This window comes from Thunnus thynnus, chromosome 20 (genome assembly GCF_963924715.1).
Source record: "Thunnus thynnus chromosome 20, fThuThy2.1, whole genome shotgun sequence".
In the NCBI taxonomy this organism is placed as follows: domain Eukaryota; kingdom Metazoa; phylum Chordata; class Actinopteri; order Scombriformes; family Scombridae; genus Thunnus; species Thunnus thynnus.
Window position 1 is genome coordinate 24,064,696 of NC_089536.1, and position 20,554 is coordinate 24,085,249.

A 20,554-nucleotide genomic window follows, 5' to 3' on the forward strand; every position below is an offset into this window, starting at 1 on the left:
CTGCCTTGAACAGTGATTGTTCCCCAGCGGTGTAAACAGTGTTGCCAACTTAACGACTTGCTCGCTAGATTTGGTGACATTTAAGAGACCCCTTTTTTTATGAGAAAGGCGACTTTTTTGGGCAGACCGTAACTGCTTTTTTTGGAAGGAGTCACCAGTATTTCTCAGTGAATGAGCGCTAATGTGGCTGTAGCTCTGTTCAGTGGGTGGGACAGAGCAGCAGTACAATCATCAGCCAGACAGAGACGTGAATGAGCTGTGCATACCTAACAACCAAACACTGATCCCCATTGTTTGATCATGGAACTCCTTCTTCTTTGTGTTTATTCTAAATGATTTAACTTGACTATTTAAGTTTCATTTAGTTTTGTCACAATAGACAGAGTTAACAATAGTGAATTTATTCCAGTGTGTGGATCGTCTCTCTATTCATGATACTTCAGTTATCTATGCAACAGCCTGCATAAAACAGTTTTTTAATATCAGAAGTAGATTTAGATGTATATTTGAGGATTTAACTGCTTGAAAACAATTTGCTCATGATATAGTAGCTAGAATCAGTTTTGACTTCATTTTTACTTAACTTACTTTAAATCTTGTGTCACAGATATGCAAATTAGTGTGACATCATCTAGCGACTTTTCGAGCAGGCTTTAACTACTTCCCACTGAAAATAGTTGGCAACACTGGTTGTACATGTGGCAGGACACATACTTGCAATGTGGAAGGTTGTATCTTCTTTTCTAACTCAACCAAAATTAAAAACAGAAGAGTAAAAGTGTTACGAAAGGGTGAATAGTGTGTTATTTTTCCCTAACATAAGATATAAACGTTAGCATGTCCAGCTACTTAGCTCTTCAAAAGTAGAGCTTTACTTCCAAATAAGCACATCATTAACTAACAGCATTCATTTGTGGTGTTACAGGTTAAAACTAACAAATCCACATTGTATCTCCCCACTGTGGAAGACAGAATGCTGCTATATTAGAGTTTATGCTAATGTTAGCAGCTCTGTTCTGCCTTTTATTGGATTTCGGGAAGATTACATTCCAGCAACCCTAGCTAATGATAAAATTATGTTTGCTAAACCCATCAGTCATCAGTTACTCATCATTCTAAAATCTTTTACTCTTCTAAAGTGGACGAAAAATGAAAACAGAATATAAGCAGCTAAACATGGTGATGTTATAATGAAATCTCATCCTACGTTTGTCGTTATCATACTTATACTGTAATACCAGGACTAATTAACTCTTCACTGTGATACAAGAACAATGCTGTTTCTCTATTTCCATGTCTTCCATTTTGAAAGTCAACAGGTGGAGGTTCAGCTTTAGCCTTTAGCATGATATTATGTATGTAGCCATCAAGTGCATATTTAAGACCCCCTTTTACAGTATTCTCATTTTAAAACCTGTCATCTTAATGCATTAAAAAGTGATCCAGAGATAGATTTTGAACAACTCATGGAGCCATCTATTGTTAGCTTAATTTGCTAGCTAGCTACAGCTGATAAAATCTGCCAGCAGCAGTTGTCATTTCTGAAAGAAACTGCTTTTGTTTAAAAATTACTAAGAATTTAGTTGGTAAATCTGCCACCATTATCACTGTAAACAGCATTATGTGCCGAGCGAGAACAGAAAGCATAGCCAGAACCAAGGGGGGTCAAGTGCTTGCTCTTGGGCAAAATAGTAGTTTTTGAAGGAAAGGAGAGCAATGACTTCCCTCTGTTTTTACTTTCAGTTGCAGCCAGCTGTGACATGCCCTTGTGCATGGCTACTAGAAAGCTCTAAATGTGTGTAACTGCATGAATTTGAAGCAGGGCATTACTGGAGGCTTAGTCAACTTTGCTGGAATAAATAAAGTAGAATATTGAGTTGCAGCTTCAGGCTCCTTCGTCCCTGTCAAAAGCCCTTGTACTGATTCCTGGCTTTTGTCTCCTGTAGGTTAGAGCGTGGGAGGCCTTCACAGGTTTGGACAGTAGGGTAAAGAACCTCCTCATCTCCCTCCGGGCTGTGGCAGAACTCCAAAACCCAGCCATTCGAGCCAGACACTGGCATCAGCTGATGGCTGCTACTGGAGTCCGCTTCACCATGGACCAGGTTTCCAATTTATTACTCCAGATAAGCAATAAGAACATAGTGTTGATATAAGTCTGGCCATGACTTAAGGTGAATGTATTCTATAATAGTTTGAATTTATGAACTGCACTCTTGCAGCAATTTTTATTTTTAGTATCTGGAACAAGCAGTGGAGCTATTAATGTGCCAATAATTTAAGGGAGAGCTTCAAGAGGAGATACATAAGGCAGTTTCTCCAATTATTTTCTTATTTTCTTCCCCCGCTCTATCTGCATCCTCACTGGGCATGTTTGTACTGCAGAAGGAAGATCAGATGAGAGTTTGTACATACCAGCTGTTAAGTTTGTACAGAAATGTATCACTAGTGGCTAAATTGGCTTGCTTTGATATCTGTTTTTTAGATATGAAGGACCTTGTACAACTTGGCTTGTAATGTACTCACAAACTCACTGATTCACATTTAGCAGGCCAGAGATTTTCTACATTGGGGTGCATGTTGGTTATTTCCAGACTAGTTTTACACTTTGTAATCTAAGCCATCTATAGGAAAGGAAAGTTATGGCAGCAGATGCGACCCTAGAGGCAAAGAGAGTTAAAGCTGTTTTCTGTTTCATTTTACCACCCACCTCTTTTAAGGGTTCTCTTTCTCTTAAATAATAAGATATTAAATAATAATATATAATCACAAATGGACTACTCTGATTGTTACATCCTTGCAATGAACTTGAAATGAAATGAAATTAAAAAATAAATTGTTGGACCACCAGACTGCTTTGAAGGTAGAGAAAAAACATATTTTTAAAGTTTCAGTTTTGTACGACAGACTCTTTTTGAAAATTACCCCAATTATAAAAAATAAGAGTCTATTGATACATATATTACGTGTCCATATTCATGTAACTTACCATACTAGCAGTCCATGAATGTTGGGTGGTAAAAGTTGTACATTTCGCCTCCTCCAGGCAGTGAGTGTTATGTTGTGTTCAGACCTAAAGCAAAACTAATTTTCGTCTTGTTTAATTCGCATAAATTTGACTGATGCATTGTTTGTGTTTATTCGCCTCAAACAGCCAAAGTGTAGCATCAGTGCATAAAAACAAAATAACAAATTGCAATGGAAACAGACGTAGTGAATAAATCATGACATATGCAGTACGGGGCATGTGACTCTTAACTCATATCTGTGTGGAACAATGAGGAGACTGTAATGTTCCTCCTTTAATACATGAAACAAACAAATTCCATATTTCCCTCATGTGTTTTTTTTTTTCTTTTGGTTTTCCACCGTCTGAATTTTGATTGCCACTCTTTTAATCACATCATCTGGTTGTGCCCACTTCTCTGGCAATGGTTTAATGACACCATCTGGAGAATTAGCGCAAATTAGATAAACTAATATACACATAACAATAGAGGATGGAAACGCACATTACTTTACATTTTCTTGTGCTGACTTTCTAGAAATTCTGTTAAAATTTATAATACGTCTGGCACAAGTGTCAATATTGCAGAAGCGCTTAAGTTTCTTGCCTGTAGGTGGGGCAGGTTGTGCTAGAATAGCAAATCTGAAGCTTCTGGCACTGCAGCTCTGTTTGATTATAATGGCTGGTTTCTGGTTCTGTGCATAAAAGACGCTAATTCTTGACAAACTGAAACCAGCAATCAGTAATATGTTACTAATATCATCCATTGATATAATGTAGCTTATATGAACTGTGGGTAAAGTAATGGTGTGATTTTGTGAGAGCAGGAGACCACTCTGGCTGACCTGCTGCAGCTGAACCTGCACTGCTTTGAAGAAGAAGTGAGAGGGATTGTGGACAAGGCTGTAAAAGAGATGGGGATGGAGAAAGTCCTCTCTGAGCTCAACTCCACATGGACAGGTACAGGAAGGTTACAGTTAGTTGCAAACAGACTTCCAACATGAGAGTTTTTCATCCTGCTGTCTAGAGTTTATGACCTATTGATGGTGTATACTGATCCCACGCAGGTATGCAGTTCCAGTATGAGCCCCACCACCGCACCCAGGTGCCCCTGCTGCGCTCAGACGAGGAGCTGATCGAAACGCTGGAGGACAACCAAGTCCAGCTGCAGAACCTCATGTTGTCCAAGTACATCGCCCACTTCCTGGACGAAGTGTCTTCTTGGCAGAGCAAGCTGTCTGTGGCCGACTCGGTCATCTCCATCTGGTTCGAGGTGCAGCGGACTTGGACCCACCTGGAAAGCATTTTTATTGGCTCAGAGGATATCCGTTCACAGCTGCCCGAGGTTACAGAGAATTACCTGCACACACTGTATAGATAGAATCAGATACACGTTCACACACACAGTTAATTACAACTCTGTATTTCAGGTATACATCACTTACTCATATGCTCATATGAATGCCAGCCTTAACCTGCGCAGGTCGTTGCCATATGAACCCAGATAGCATGACTGTTATAGCTGTTAATTAAGAATCCATTAATTAGCTCACACTGCTAGTTTAGGAGCTGAGATTACACGACTTTTTAATTGCTCCCATGATGTTGGGGCTGTGCTTAAGCCCAGATGTTTGCTATTAAACCTCTAATTCTCCCTCTCTCTTGTGGGAACTTAAATCCCCTGGCCGGGCTCCCTTGTGAAATCCTCTGCAGGACTCCAGGCGCTTCGAGGGGATTGATGCCGATTTCAAAGAGCTGGCAAACGCCGTGCATCAAACGCCCAACGTAGTGGAGGCCACCAATAAGCCGGGCCTGTTCGGCAAACTGGAGGACATTCAGAGCAGGTGAGAGTTCAGACGAGATGAAAAGCTCTCTGTTTCTACTCCGGTATGTCTGTTATGAGGCACACTCTTGTACAAGGTTTATATTTCTTACACATGGATGCACATACACTGACTCTGTTCTCTGCAGGCTGTCTCTGTGTGAAAAAGCTCTGGCAGAGTACCTGGACACCAAGCGTCTGGCCTTCCCGAGATTTTACTTCATCTCTTCAGCTGATCTGTTGGACATCTTGTCTAATGGGACCAACCCACACCAGGTGGCTCCACTAATTTTTGCCTGAGGGGTGGCAATGAATTTTTATGCTGTTCAGTCTGTTCAGAGTCAGAAAAAAAGCTGTGCGTCTGTCTTTGTGCAACATGCACAGCACTTCTTACAAGTTGCTTTTTAAGAAGTTTTGGAAGTCTGTGTTCCATTGCACCATTTAGCTCACTTTGCTGTTGTCTTTATGTAGTACCCTGAGTGTCCACACAGGGGCAATGTTGCTCACAGTTAAGCAGCCTGCTCTCTCCTCCATCATCAGGACATTGTCTTATGCATTTCAACCTTGGAGAAATAAATCACCGTTAAGCACAACTTGCCACTAAATCTCTCTAAGAGGAAGTTAGCAGGCATGCAGCAGAACATGGGTCCTGCCCTTCTATTAACAACTCTGAAAAACAGTAATGAAACGTTATTTATTTGTGCAGCGGCAAAGAAATACCAGTCAGAGTGTGAGCTGCCTGTAAATTTAGCCCGAGCTGAAATGTGTCTGTGTGTTTGCTCAGGTCCAGAAGCATCTGTCTAAGCTGTTTGACAACATGGCTAAGATGCGATTTGAAGCAGACGGAGAGGGGAATCCTTCAAAGACTGGTCTGGGCATGTACAGCAAAGAGGAGGAGTATGTCTCCTTTAATCAGTCCTGTGACTGCACTGGACAGGTAAAATACACCGGCAATCTTTTATTCATGTCTCTAAAATTGTGGTACCAAAACGCCTGCAGGTTGAGCTAAATGCTAAAGACATTTATTATGTTTGTCTTCATTAGACTTAGTGAGAGTGGCACCACGGCTATCTGTAGATGAATGTAATAGATGAGAAATTCACTTACCTGCACATTTCTGTAATGGAAAGACATAGAAGAAAATATATATCAAATATAGATATTTGTAGACAACCCACAATAAAAAAGACAAATAAAATTGAGTCTGTCACTGCCCCTGGGGTTTTGCATATCAAAGCCCATAAATCCATTAATTTTCCATTACATCCCATAGTATTTGCCTGACTCCACTTCCACTCTAATGCTTATTAATGACCTCATTAGGGTCCATTGATAAGGGAGCCTGTCGGTGCTCACGTGACACACATTGCAATGTTTTTCTCAGTTTGTATTCAAAGGTATTTCTTTTGGTTTTTGTGTTTTTTGTGTAAGGTGGAGGTCTGGCTGAACCGGGTTCTGGACACCATGCGCTCCACGGTTCGCCATGAGATGACCGAGGCAGTGACGGCCTATGAGGACAAACCCAGAGAACAATGGCTGTTTGACTATCCAGCTCAGGTAAGAGGGCTCAGTGGGATATATGAATAGATTTAACTGACTACACTCACTTTGGGGATTTTCCCCCATTAGTCACCTCACCCAACATCAGATGGATTGCTACCAAAAATATATCTGTGCCTCTCATAGATATTTCCATCCAGTGCACATGCTCACTAATGCTTTGCATACACAGTTCACAGCCAGACTCTGTTGAGTATTTTGAACAGCGAGGAAAAAGTGTGGTAGGGAGTGAGAACAAACATGGATGTGTGTTTGTAATAATGGACTGCTTATCTCTACCTGGAAGTACTAACAATTTTCTCAAACTAAGAATTTGATGCGCCCAATGGCAAAATATGCCTGACATTGCTGACTAAAGTATAGTTACCAGTTCTACATGGTGGAAAGTTTCAGCATATAGAGAGCAGCCATTTAAAAACTGATTTAATGTTCACTTGTGACTCGGTGTTGCACCAAAATTGGTGACCCGTCAGATTTTGTGCCACCGCAGATTCAACCATGAAAAGCAGGATGATGTGTTGACCAAATATCAACATGTGAGGTGGTAGTGATGTCCAGACAAATATATACACTACTGGACATCAGTGCCGGGACACTGAAGTGGGGGCTATTGGAACAAAAATAAATAAATCAATATAGCAAATAATTCATTACAATGAAATTGGTGATCACACTCCATAAATAATATTGATCCAAAAAAGAATTAAAAATACTATATAAATTACTGTATTATTAGTTCACTGACCCAACTTAAAACCCAAATTTGAATGAATCAAATATAGATTAAATGATTTATTTTAGCTGAAAAACATGAGAGAATATAACTGTACTTTTTCCATCTTTGAGTCCAGATCTTCCTCTCAAGCTGCTCATGGCCTCAGTAAACTCAGCCTATCAGAGGGAAAGGGCAGCTTGTAGCCTAAGAGGCAAAACCCGGGGCAAAAAAAGTCTTCTAAGAATTCTGTGCTGCTTATATAGTTTACTAATATCAGAGTGTGGTAATAACATAGATGAGCCAATGATTTGAATTTTTGTCAACTTAGAGCGTCTCTCATGTGGATCATGACAGCTGGACAGTAAGAGAAAGAAAGAGGAAGAAAGAATTTTAGTTAGAAAATCAAAGAGGAGAAGACTAAAATAGGATTCTAAAAAAGTAAGACGGAGCTGAAATTATGCCCTTGATTGTGGAAAGAGAATTAGGCAGGTTCTAGCTCGTCCTTCTAGTTATTTTTTATTCTTAAGAAAACACAAGATTATCCGAACAGAGGTGATTTTAAATATATGTCCATTCACGTCCGGACCACATAAAACCTGTTCAACCTATCAAGTGTTCATTAAAACTGACTTTCCTCACTGATCAGCAAAAACAAAGTTGGCTAACAAATATTACCTTTGCATCTTAATCCAAATTCCCCACCTTACAGAAATAAAGAGAAAACACAGCTGTGTAAGCAATTTTATGGATGCAGCATATGTGCATATGCATACTATATATGTCCATATGCTTCATATCGCTTTGTTGTCTCAGTTCCTCCATTTGTTTCACATTTATTTGACACAAATAAACAACCAGAGAGAATCTAAGTAAGCTTAAATACAGAAAAGTCTTTTCTTCTTCCTCTGACTGTGATTTCTTTCATTGTCTCTGATTCTCAATTCAGGTGGCACTGACCTGCACTCAGATCTGGTGGACATCTGATGTGGGAATGGCCTTTGCCCGTCTGGAGGAGGGCTACGACAACGCTATGAAGGAGTACTACAAGAAACAGGTGTCTCAGCTCAACACCCTCATCTCCATGCTGATTGGCCAGCTTTCACCAGGCGATCGGCAAAAGGTCATGACCATCTGCACCATTGACGTCCACGCCAGAGACGTGGTGGCCAAGATGGTCACTCAGAAGGTGAGGAGGGCACAGTCGGTGGATAAATCTGTACTGTATACATTTCTATGCAGGCATGGTGATTGCTGCAGTATTTTTTGAGAGGATATTACTAGTGAGTAATGCTCTCAAGATATTCAAACAAGGTATGTCATTAACCTAATAGAGGGTGGAAAAGCAAAGATTATTTCGGGCTTTATTTCAAGCCTTGATACTCTCTTTTTAACTCCCTTTTTTAAGGTGGAGAACTCTCAGGCGTTTGTGTGGCTTTCCCAGCTGAGACATCGTTGGGATGAGAAGGACAAGCACTGTTTTGCAAATATCTGCGATGCCCAGTTTCTCTACTCCTACGAATACCTTGGCAACACACCACGATTAGTCATCACTCCTCTAACAGACAGGTATGAAGGTGTCACGCTCAATTTCTGCATTTGCTCCAATGTAGAGGCAAGAAAACATTATGATTGCTTTTGACCTGACTCATAGATGAAACCATGTCAATTACTGTTCACTAAGCCCCGCCCTCCTTAGTTACTGTTGCTAGGCCTACATTTCTCACCACATATTAAGATTTTTTGTCAATTTTCATCAATCAAGAGGCTATTAGTAAGAGGTGGGTATAGCCCCGTCTCTCTCTCTCTCTCTTTACCATTCAAAATCTTTTGTAATTTTTGAAAGAATGGGTCCTTAATTTTGGACAGAAGGTAACGAAAATAACTTCTAATATGTAGCTGGCAACCGTCAATTTTTCCAGCTGCAATGAAAACTGACAGATGTCATCAGCTGTAGCTAGCTAGCTAGCTAGCAAATTAAGCTAACGTTAGCGCCATGAGTTTATTGTAAACTCTTCCAGCTGATTCTTGAATTTTTCCGCTGATTTGTTTTACAATAAGAACCCTGTAAAAGTATTGTAAATATTCAGTGTTCAATATTGACTACATACATGATATTGTGCTTAAATATTGAAGAATATTGAGCATCCTCACCAGCTGATAATCCATGTAGAGGACTTGGAAATAAAGAAACAGCATTCTTCTTGTATTGCAGGCCGACTCTAAGGAAAAATGTAAGATCAAGGTCTTATTCAATTCTTACAGAACCCTGTTCATAGCTGCTTGGCTTCCATGCTTGAATCAAGGTTAGATTTATACTCAAATGTTTGTGTATGTTTCACTTTCAACATGACAAGAGTAATGCTTTTAAAAGGCTTTTAAGATGAGGACTAACCGATGTGTTTGGCAAGCGTAACGCTATCTCAGTAAATGAGGTTGGCTTGGGTTGCTGGAGAGTATACTTCCCCAAATCTAATAAAGAGCAGGACAGAGCCACTAATGTCAGCCTTAAATCTGATATAGTAGCATCCTAGACCAGCTTATACACAGAGGGGAAATACTACACATGAATGTGCTATTTGTGAACAGGGCTTTTTAATGCAAGCTGAAAATCACAAAATGTAGTTAGAGAATGAAATGCTGAAACCTACAATTATCAGGACATGCTAATAATTTTGCTAGAGAAGACAAACACACTATTTAATCATTCCTGACACTTTTGTTCTTGTGTTTTTGGTCTTGTAATGGCTAAAAAAAAGATACACCACCCTCCTAACTAGTAAACTAGTAGAGTATCGCTCTCACTACAGCCTCATGTACACCACTTCAACATGTGGAGAAGTCCAAAGCTTGATAGACCTACTGTGCCTAGTTACAGTTGGTTAGTTATGATTGGACAGTTGCTGTTTCAGGGAAGGGTTTAGCAAATGGTTAATTGGCCAAAAGCTGCTGACCCCTTCATTCCTGAAGAGTATCTAGCAATGATATTGAGCACGTTGTCCTTTACAGGTTGATCAAATATGACCGTTTTCATGAAGCACATTCAAAATCCATTTTAAGAACACTTCCAAAAATCCATTTGTGTTGATGATAATGCGTCTTGTTCCTTGTAATTGAAAAACTGTCTAGAAGATGCAAGCATCTCATCTAATTATAACCATCTGACGCATTCTAAGAATCTTCATTTGAATCATTATGTACACCCACCACAAGCTAAACCTTTTAGAACAACTCAGCTAGGGCATGTTGCCAACAGCTTGTTTGTTCACATGCACATGTTTCTGCAGGATTCCTGATAAAGTTTTAACTACACAGAGATGAATACCTGCCTCCCAAAGCCCTTTGGCAAACTGCAGCGTTTGACTGTGTGGTTTTCCAGACTGACCAGTATTCCCTTTGAAGCCTGAACAAAGCAGAAACAATGGGCTTTGATGGCCAGATCAGCGTCCGTGTAGCAAGACTTCACCATATGGTGCATGCCCTCGCTGCTGCTCGCTGCAAGTCATACAGTTTGCCACAGGCTTTCATTTCAACAATGGACCACGGACCAGGGGGCTGGGTGTCATATCCTTTAATCACAACTTGAGAAACAGCTAAAAGCATATTTGCTGCATGATACTGTCATACTGCTTTCTTTGCAATGGAGCCAGCAAGAGAAGATTACATCTTGCTGCTGTCAAATGAAAACCTGATATCATATCATATCCTATCATATCATTGCAGTAACTTGTTTTTAGATTGACACCATACATGGTGGATTGTGTCCTGTGGGATTTTAAAGGGTGGGTTCATCCTAATAACACACACACACACACACACACACACACACACACACACACACACACATACACACACACACACACACACACACACACAAAACAATTCTCAGTCCTAGGCAAGGCAATTTTATCTGTTTAACACCTTTCAACAGTAAGGCAGTTCAAAGTGCTTTACAGAAGACATGAAAAAGCATTTAGACAAGATATAAAAGAACTCAAGGCAAAGAAAAGACACATATAAATAAGATTTAAAAAAGAATAAATTAAATAGAAGATAAACATGTTGGGGCCTGAAAACTGACAAAAGGTATTAGGGGTTATCAAACAAGTAAAAAATTGTCCTTTCTCCATAGTATGTAGGCTAGTATCCAGAGTGTGATGTCTGTAATGGCTAATTACCATAGAAGATAATTTGTTAATGTTAGCCTAGTGGCTAAAATGTTTCAGCTACTGTTACAAGAGTTTATGCAGTGAAACCACAGCAGTATGCAGTAAACGGATGATTAACATTTCCTCTACTGGTGTAGTTTTATGATGAAAGTTGAAGCTAACTAGCTGAAAGGATGGTGCTCAGTGTGTTAGCTACTGCAGTGTTTTCAGGTAAGCTAGCTTCCCACACAGTCCACACACCCCCTCCTCTGTTTTTTAACACACACACACACACACACACACACACACACACACACACACACACACACACACACACACACACTTACACTCTGGATCACCCCCGTCTCATTATCATGTAAGCATTAGGGAAGTTGGAAATGTGGTAGGGAATAGAGAATAGATTAATTATTAAATGTGTGCTAAAACACATAAAATAGGAAAACTGAGGAGTTAGAAAATAAAATGGGCCTTTTGAATGTACTTTATCAACACTTTGAGCTCCATATCTCTGTATTGTACTGTACAGATATCTAAATATAACCAAAACTATCTGCATGGCTCGACACCACTAGGTAAGTTAGAAAACATTGGTCATGTGATAACAATTGGTGGAATATGTTGGCGAGCTATCTCAATGATGGCTAAGTAAACTCCATTTGCTGATGAAGACCATGAGATGTGGTTGAACCCTCAAGAAAAAGTTAGTCAGTGAACCTTAAGTTAGGTTGAGTTTGTCAAACTTTTTATCGCGTGACTTGTTATCAAGTTTTTCACTGTGGTCACATGAAAACCGGCATAATTTCCTATCGCTGATGAAGACCATGAGATGTGGTTGAAAGCTCAGAATAAAGTAAGTAAGTGGAGCTTCAGTTGAGATTTTTTTCTTTTTTTTTTGCAATTTGGGTAAACTTTATAGGGTTCAAGAACACTAATAAGCCAACTTGAATAGAATGCTAGAAGAGTGAGCCAACATGTGCAATACCAGGATGCTAACAGCTAAATTCAGCCATCATTCATTTTATTCTTTAAACCTGTGTTTTTCCCACTGTGACATGTCAAAATGTCTCCAGTGAAAAGGCCTCTCTGAATAATCTAATTGTTAAAACATGAGGATCACCTAAACTAAATATAATAGTACTAACATAAGAAATGTGAAGCCATACATTATAATGAATATAGACCTAGAGTTTATGTGCTTGTTTATCACAAGCTGACTATAGCCTGTATGGTGTATTCACCTTCTGCAGCAGTTTAATTAGGCTAAAGGAATCACTCGTGCTAATCAATAACAGCAGGAATGTTATCGGCACAATGTTAGCATTCGCTCAATATTTACTGCAGGATCTCCAAAGCTGCACCATTATGCAAAATGTCAGGAATATTTTACACAGCTAGCACACACATACAGAGACCAACAGAGAGAGAGAGAAATGGAGGGAGGATGAGTCAGACAGACAGACTGATATATAGCCATTACTTTTAAAAACACTGTAATAAAACAAGTCACCTTGTCACAGCTGCCCAGTTTAACTTCACACTCTCGTCTTCTATCTGGCTTTAGTTATTCCGCGCAGGACATCCTTATCCAGCCTCCTAGACGACAGAATGTTAGATTTTTGGCTATATTTCAGGGGAGAGCCATAAAGCCTGTTGGCACTGGTATCCGGATGATACACTGTATACAGATGGGATCATTTGTCTTCTCTCAGCTTCTGTCTCTCGTTATGCTTTCCAATATTTCCCCCTTCCATACATCATCTATTAACCAGCAGCTCATTAAAATCATTGCTGCATTGATATTGCAGGCAAACCATTCTGTTTATTGCCCTGATCAATAAAGTCCTGATTGTCTCCATCAGTTCACGTCCATGATGCCGCTGGTTTTTATTGATACTAGATGGGTAGACTTGTTTGTTAGTCCTGAGAGGTTCTGCGGGAAAAGCAATCAGTGGTGTCACTAATCAGCCTGTGTGATAATCAGAGCGCAGGAGCAGATTATATTATCATATAATAAGAGGTTATGTACAATGACGGCTGAGCCGACACCAAGTCATTGTCAGTGCTGGTTATAAGACTCAGGATTTGTCATTTGTACTGTTAATGGCTGCTGCATAAATGAAAGCTTTTTCTATTGTGCATTTATTAGAAGTCAATCTGGATCATTTAAAGGGCCACTTGATGTTAGGTCTTTAGTTTATCTGCTATTTCCATTCTGAATCATCCAGCTTGGACTGAATGTATATTGCTTTTTTTTGGTGGGGGTAATTATGATTTTAAACACAGAACTGCAGATGATTAAGCACAAAATCGAGCTCTATTCTGTTTTTTTCTCTGTATTGTGGTTATACACTGACTTTTAAGTAAAAAACAATGCCAATCATAAAGAATTTTTTTGTAAGAAAATATACTGAAAAACAGAGGATCTGTGTCTGCGTGCAGTGGCAGGGAAGGATAATCCTTTGCCTGCAGCCATTTCAGCGTGCTGTTTCAGTGATTTGAGGCACTGGAGCATTGTTCTTGGACGTTTAGTTGGCCAAACCTCAGCACTCAATGCTCCACCTGCTGAATGCTGCTCTGCACTCTGTTTTGGCATCGGAGGCCGGCGTGTCTGATTTATTTGCCAGCATACTGTAGTTTTTTTCAACAGATTTCGTCCTCTTATTGCTTTGTTCACTTATTAAAAATCAGTTTGCCACACAACCGGACTGTAGTGTGGTTGTAGGATTATCAATGTTTGGCAAAGTCTTTGTTTCAGTACGATAGTCTTAAGTACAGTACGTGAACTCACCGCCACATACTGCCACTCAAGACACACATGGTAAAAATCCTGAGACCAGGAGACCATTTTTGCGAGAATTCATGAAAAATCTTAAATCATATATTCCCAGCATGCATTTGTTCAAAGACAAGGAATCACATGCTGCGTCATATACTATCCACTACATACCCAACACATGTACTATCATTCAACATACTTTTGTGTGACTAAACAGTAGTATGTATCTTTTCAGACGTGTTGAGCTGTAATTACATCACTTCCTGAGAGCCTCCTTGCTGGTTGGAGACACATAACCATGGTAACCTGTGCCAACCATAAAGTCTGAACCAATGAACCAAAATATATTACGCCTTGCAAAGTGAAACCTTACTTAAATTGAAGTGCTATTGACATTATGCCAGAGCCTCCTTGGTCGCTGTCCACCATTGTCTGTTATGTTGTTGTTGTTGTCGTCACTACTGCATTGTATTGTGGGATATTTATGCCGGCGTAGTGTCCAGTGCTTGCATACTGCTTTATTTCCCTGTAAATATTTCATCATAAACTCATAGAGAATTATCAACCGACTCTACAATTCCTTTCAGCACTAATGAGCGTTTTGGTGTCTTTCAGATCATTGTTTTGGTTTGGTTGGACCTGTGTTGCATGTCACACCCTCCTTCTCCCCTTATTTCCTGTCTGCCCATTCAGTATTGATGGTCCAGTAAATTCAAAGATGTGAAAAAAATAACTTCACTGTTTTGGTTCACTCTCACCGCTCTTGTCAACCTTGTTTCCAGCAGCTGACAGTTATACACTACCTGCCCAGCACCAAACAGCTAATAGACACAGTTAGCAATTAGCTGGTGAACATAGTGGGACATTTAGCAGCTAAAGAAGAAGATATTTTACTCAAGAGTTGGTATAGAGACCAAAGAGGAACAAAGCTAAATGAGAGTGAATATTGGACTTACATTTGGGTGGCCAGACACATGACTCCAAATGAATGCTAATATTGCTCTGTGCCTGCTGGATGTGTAAATAAGCAACTGTTAGCTAACACGATGGTCATATCAGCTTTGTATGGTGATTATATGTCAGACGTGTGTGTGATCTTAAGCTTGTTGTTGAGTTTTTTAAGAAGCATTACAATTTTACCTTGCTTTTTGAATTGATCAATTTTGATTATTTGATTGTATGAACATGTCTATGATTAATCACACTTTAGACTCACAGAATGTAATATAACTATAAATGTGTGTATGTGTAGTCAAGCTCCTCACTGAGAGTGGACAGACTTGCTCTGATCTTTATAAATTGAAGATCAGTGGAATTTGCGTGTTGCTGTCAGTCTCCAGTCCTCAGCAGTGATGTGTGTATGTCTGCTCCGTTTAGATGCTATATCACCCTGACCCAGTCCCTCCACCTGACCATGAGTGGAGCTCCAGCAGGGCCTGCAGGCACAGGGAAGACCGAGACTACCAAAGACTTGGGCCGAGCCCTCGGCATCATGGTCTACGTATTTAACTGCTCTGAGCAAATGGACTACAAGGTGAGCCAGCGTACATGCATCAGTGCACGTAGCTAACGTGCTTCCATAGCAGCACATATTATGCATGTTTCTTTTCATCTTTGCCTTTGTCAGCGATATGGCATGCATTTGTCATTAAAGTTGTCATCCCACTTTACGCCCTTCTCTTTTCATCTTCCCTCTTTTCATCTTCTGTTTGCCCCCTCCCCCTTGAAAGAAGAGCTGATTAGTTCAAACCTAATTGTTATTTCTTTCCTAAACCTTGTCAAAATGCCCTCTCTGCTCCCAGCTTCCACCCCGATTTATTATGCACTCTTGTATACTCTCACTCAAACACTTTCTGCATATTGAGTGGTCAAGGGAGACATAAACATAATCTTGTGATCCAGCTTGCTCCTGCTTCCCCAGACAGGGGCATCATTACAGTATACAGGTGTACAGCACCCCCGGCTATACACGCCGCTGCAAGGTGTCAGAGAGAAGTGCTAATATACTCCGGGTGGAACACAGGCACTGGGAACTGGCTTCAGAGCCCCAAACTGTTACTCATATTCAGTTATGCACACACACACAAGTTGAATCAATCCTCCAGTCAGCTCGGGTTTGCGTCAGAGAAGGTTTCCTCAGCCCTGTAATTGGAGAGAAACGTCAGCTGCCTCCTTCATCCTGGTCCATCTGCCCTCTGGAGGGTTGTTCACCTACTCGGAATGTGATGTTGGGCAAAGTAAAATGTGGGCGGCGGACATTTTAGCCTCTGCGTTTTCACCATCAACACCTTGTATTATTAGTGTGAGCCCTTGTTTATATCTTCCTCTTATTATTCGCCTACTCTTAGCCTGCTGTGGCGCTGCGCTGGGACAACTGCAATGAGCGTTTCTTCATATATCTTCTGTCTAATTGGCATATGTCTCTATCCGCCTCATCACACATCTTATAAGTCAGTCAGGCCGAGTCTCCACCTTTGAGCATGACTGATTGACTTCTTGTTCTGCTGTGTCAATCTGAATATCTGTCTCTCTCCCTCTGTCCACCAGTCCTGTGGGAACATCTACAAAGGCCTGGCTCAGACAGGGGCATGGGGCTGTTTTGATGAATTTAACAGGATCTCAGTGGAGGTGTTGTCTGTGGTTGCTGTACAGGTAAGACCAAGTCCAGTTCCTTCACCTCAGGTACTCCCAAAATCCCAGTCAGGTCAAGACTGTATTGTGTGTGCGGTTTGTGTGGCAGGTTGAGCTAAACGTGTGAGTTATCATTTTATTTACGAAGTGCTCTATCCGAATCAAGATGCAGTGAAAATAAGGCCTTGAAAACAGCTCTGCAGAGGTAAATAGCCTCCTCATTACTGATTGCAAGCGTAAATTGCTTCAGCTATAAGACTAATCCACCAAGACTGACACCCTTGCACTCCAGAGCTTCTTCATAATTGGAGCGTTCTCTCATCTGATTTGAGGGTCAAGGATGGAAAACCGCCTCCCGTGGCGCTGGTCATGATGCTCACATATTTCAACACTAATAACAGCAACTCTGAATGGACAAACTCTAAAAGGAGGTGATACAGTAATTTGGATGAATTGGTATTTGCTCAGTGTTATTGCTCTGAGCACAACCTTGATTCACAAATAACTACAAATTAATGAAATTAAAATAAATGAGTGATGAATAAATGAATGAGTATTTGTAATTTGGACAAATTACAATAAGTATTTGTGATTTTGCGTTCTTTCATATTAGGACCTGTACGAAAATGATTGGAGTAGGGAGGGGGGCTGAATCATCTGCCACAGCCTCATAAATATTTTTTTCTGGACCATCCCGGTGAAAAACACTGCAATACCCTCCCCCTAAAATATCAAAGCAACATATTTATAGCAAACATAATAAAAAAGTGCAAATGGAGCCATTCTGTTTTTTAAATAAATAAATGGTTAGGCCTATGACAGCCACTGAATAAATGAGCCGGCCCAGATGCCATTTCTGTTGGTGGTAATGGGCTCAATATTTTCTCCCCAGAATGAATGAAAAAAAATAGTATTCTGAGATGAGTAAAAGTTGAAACCCTGCTCTACAAACTGCCCACCCTTGACAACAAACTGCCCAAAATAAACCTGCCCAGTCAATAAGATGTAGCCCAAATAGAGTGGAAAACCACCCAACAGTGGTTTCTTTCATTAAACCTTTACATGTTTAACCAGGAAGGAGCTGAGAACATTTGTATTTAGACTATTTGTGCCAAAGAAAAAGTCCCATGAAAATTGTTGACAGTAAGGTCTGTGGGTGTTGTAGTGGGGTAGAGGCTAAGAGATATTTCAAAATCAAAAATACATGCATAAGTAAATACCGCTAGAGGTATGTGAGAATGTTTTTTGTTTTTTAAAATTTTAAAGCTGCTCTAATCAATGGTTTTAGATTACAGTAACAATGGATCAAATGACTACGTAACTATGCAACGTGAAAGTGGTTATTTGTAGTGTAACCTGATGCCCAGATGGTCACAGAACCATCTTAGAAGTTGTCCTTGGAAACTTTTTGGAAAAGGGCAGGCACTTTCAAAAAGTACTTTGCAGGTGATTGGATGAACCATCTGTCTATCACCGTCTTACCTTGTGAGGCAGATTTGTGAGATCATGAGATCACGCGAGAATCCTCATAGGACGCTGATTGGTCTGAACCACTGGTGGTTTGGATGCAAATGCATAACTTGAAGCCTGACAAGATGGATTCTCGTGTCCGTAGTGAAGAAACCAACTCTTTAGTTCCCCTCAGCCCTACAGAGAGTTTTAGAGTCTTTCAGCTCATTGTTTTGGTTTCACGATCTGCAATTTAACCTTTTGGGTCAGTGTCAGTGCTCTCATCAACCTCATTTCCAGCAGCAGCAAGCAGCTGTTTTCAGTGGAAAAGTTCTGACAAACCCTTTACATGCTAACTGCCCAGCACTAAACAACAGAAGCTAGGAACTATTCATTTAGCAAATAAAGACCCAGAATTATAGCTCAGGAGTTGGTGAAGGCCAAAACAGAGCTGAAAGGAAAGCGAATATTGGACTTACATTCCTGAAGTTGCCAGAAACACTACTCTGAATAAATGCTAATGTTACTCTGTGTCTGCTGGATTTGTAATTAGGCAACTGTTTGCTAACACATTAGCCATGTGAACTTTACAATGTGCTAATGTGTGTTTACTGCTTGTTGCACTGCCTCATCATTTAATACAGGTTCCAGCCTGTGCTCTAGCATACAGTATGTTAAATCATTACTGCCCTTTTTTCATCTTCAAGCTCTCTGGATGACTGACTGGATCATTTTGACAGTGTCTTCACCTTCGTTCTCCTCCTGAATCTCCACTTCATGCATAACGACTCAAAGTACAAAAAAAAAAAAAGACTTCATATTCTCTCCACACTGAACAGTATATACTCTGGGCGACCTAGCTGGCCCTTTGATTACGGGGACTCTTTCTGAGTCCTCTTTCAGCTGATGCTAGCTTTTCCTGCCATCTTATAATCTGTTACCGCAGATCAAACAGATCCTCCCTCTCTGTGCTTTTTGTCCCTCTTGTGTATTCAAATCCTGCATGCTTTTGCACCTTAGGACACCATTTTCATGCACATGCAATGTATAAAAATGTATACAGTTGATAAGAACGCTGATTATGATCATGATGATAATGGTGATAGAGCTCCTCAAAGGCTCCTGGCGGAGGCGATGGATCATTATTCATTGCTAGATATAACAATCATTTCTCTGCCCTTCCTTCTCTCTTTAGTAGCAATGAAAGTCAAGCAGCCTCCTCTGTAAGCTGCGGAGGCCTACAGTACTTAGAGAATTTTAAAGTGCCAGAAGAATGAATAGGTGTTGCGTGGCGTAATGAATAATAAATCACGGTGGCTTATACGTGGAGAAGTAGACCTTGAGAACAGAGGAGCGTCAAACTCCTGCTGTGACAGCTGGCAGCCCGCTCCACCGCTCAGCCTGCTTCAGTGGAGCCAATGCCGAGCGATCTCTCACCATAGCAGGCAACGGCACACACACCTAATCCATCCTCTTAAAGTGGGAGCAGCTACCATCGCACGGCGACATACTCGGCTGCCAGTTGGGTCTGCTAACACAGGTGGCGGGACCAGCTCTACATTAAATAAAGCAGAGGCAAACAGAAGGCCGCCAGACGTAACAACATGGAGATAAATTGTTTAAGTTCTGCCTCTGTTGTAGCCAGCACAGGCCTAGGCTTTGAATATATTTAAGCTACACTCTGCTAGCGCCGGTCTGAACATTCAAAGAGGCAGTTAAGAGTGGAGCCGGACCCACCGGATCACACCTTTCAGAACAGTGTCTGTTTTTGAACTGTTTAAAAATGTGCTTTTGGTGTTTTACTTCCCTTCATATCCCTGTAGGATAGCAGTGGAGGGCCGCTGTCATTTCACATAAAAAAACAAGCCCCACTGATGTCCTCATGAAAACTTTTCTTCTTCTTTTTTTTTTTTTTGTGCTGCAGCTGCACTGTTTGTTTTTGCATTTTTTTTCTCCATGTTGTGTTAGTATGACTGAGTGATCTGTAGCCGAGTACTCATCCATGAAGAGATGTTCCTCCTCTTTCCAGCTGTCGACTCGCTACACAGCTTTACCACACGCATGTTAAATTCATAAAGCCCCTTACAGGCTGGGATTCCGACTTTTAAGGGCCAAGGCACACACACCAAAAAGTTTATTTCTGATATCTCATTCAGTCATGATGTAGACAAGCAGTGCCTTGGCAGTTCATCCTCCAGTAAACCTTGGCTGATAACATGCTCACATTATTGATGAAATTGTGTCACTGGAAAAATAGGGGCAAGCTGCATAACAATTTGACAAGCTGTTACAAATTGACTCCGGTATGTGCTTAGTGATATTAATGATATGCTAATGAGTGATAGCACTAGTTCGAAACGTTCAGTGCCAATGCAGGAAGTAGGAATGTAGTGAGGAACCCAAAAAAAGCATATATTTATGTTCAACTGCA

At 40.6% G+C, this 20,554-nt stretch overlaps 1 protein-coding gene across 8 annotated transcripts in view; it reads left to right on the top strand.

Moving 5' to 3' along the window:
• dnah9 (dynein, axonemal, heavy chain 9) overlaps window positions 1–20,554 on the top strand; it is a 178,652-nt gene that overhangs the window by 31,001 nt on the left and 127,097 nt on the right. For all 8 annotated transcript variants that reach the window (XR_010924965.1, XM_067576794.1, XM_067576793.1 and 5 more), the window contains exons 24-34: window positions 1,947–2,102; window positions 3,832–3,964; window positions 4,072–4,349; window positions 4,718–4,848; window positions 4,976–5,102; window positions 5,611–5,763; window positions 6,258–6,383; window positions 8,048–8,287; window positions 8,507–8,667; window positions 15,421–15,577; window positions 16,591–16,695. Coding sequence is in view for 7 of the 8 variants with exons in the window: in XM_067576794.1 (XP_067432895.1) it covers window positions 1,947–2,102; window positions 3,832–3,964; window positions 4,072–4,349; window positions 4,718–4,848; window positions 4,976–5,102; window positions 5,611–5,763; window positions 6,258–6,383; window positions 8,048–8,287; window positions 8,507–8,667; window positions 15,421–15,577; window positions 16,591–16,695 (1,767 nt within the window). In the remaining variant the exon portion in view is untranslated. The remainder of the gene's footprint in view (window positions 1–1,946; window positions 2,103–3,831; window positions 3,965–4,071; window positions 4,350–4,717; window positions 4,849–4,975; window positions 5,103–5,610; window positions 5,764–6,257; window positions 6,384–8,047; window positions 8,288–8,506; window positions 8,668–15,420; window positions 15,578–16,590; window positions 16,696–20,554) is intronic.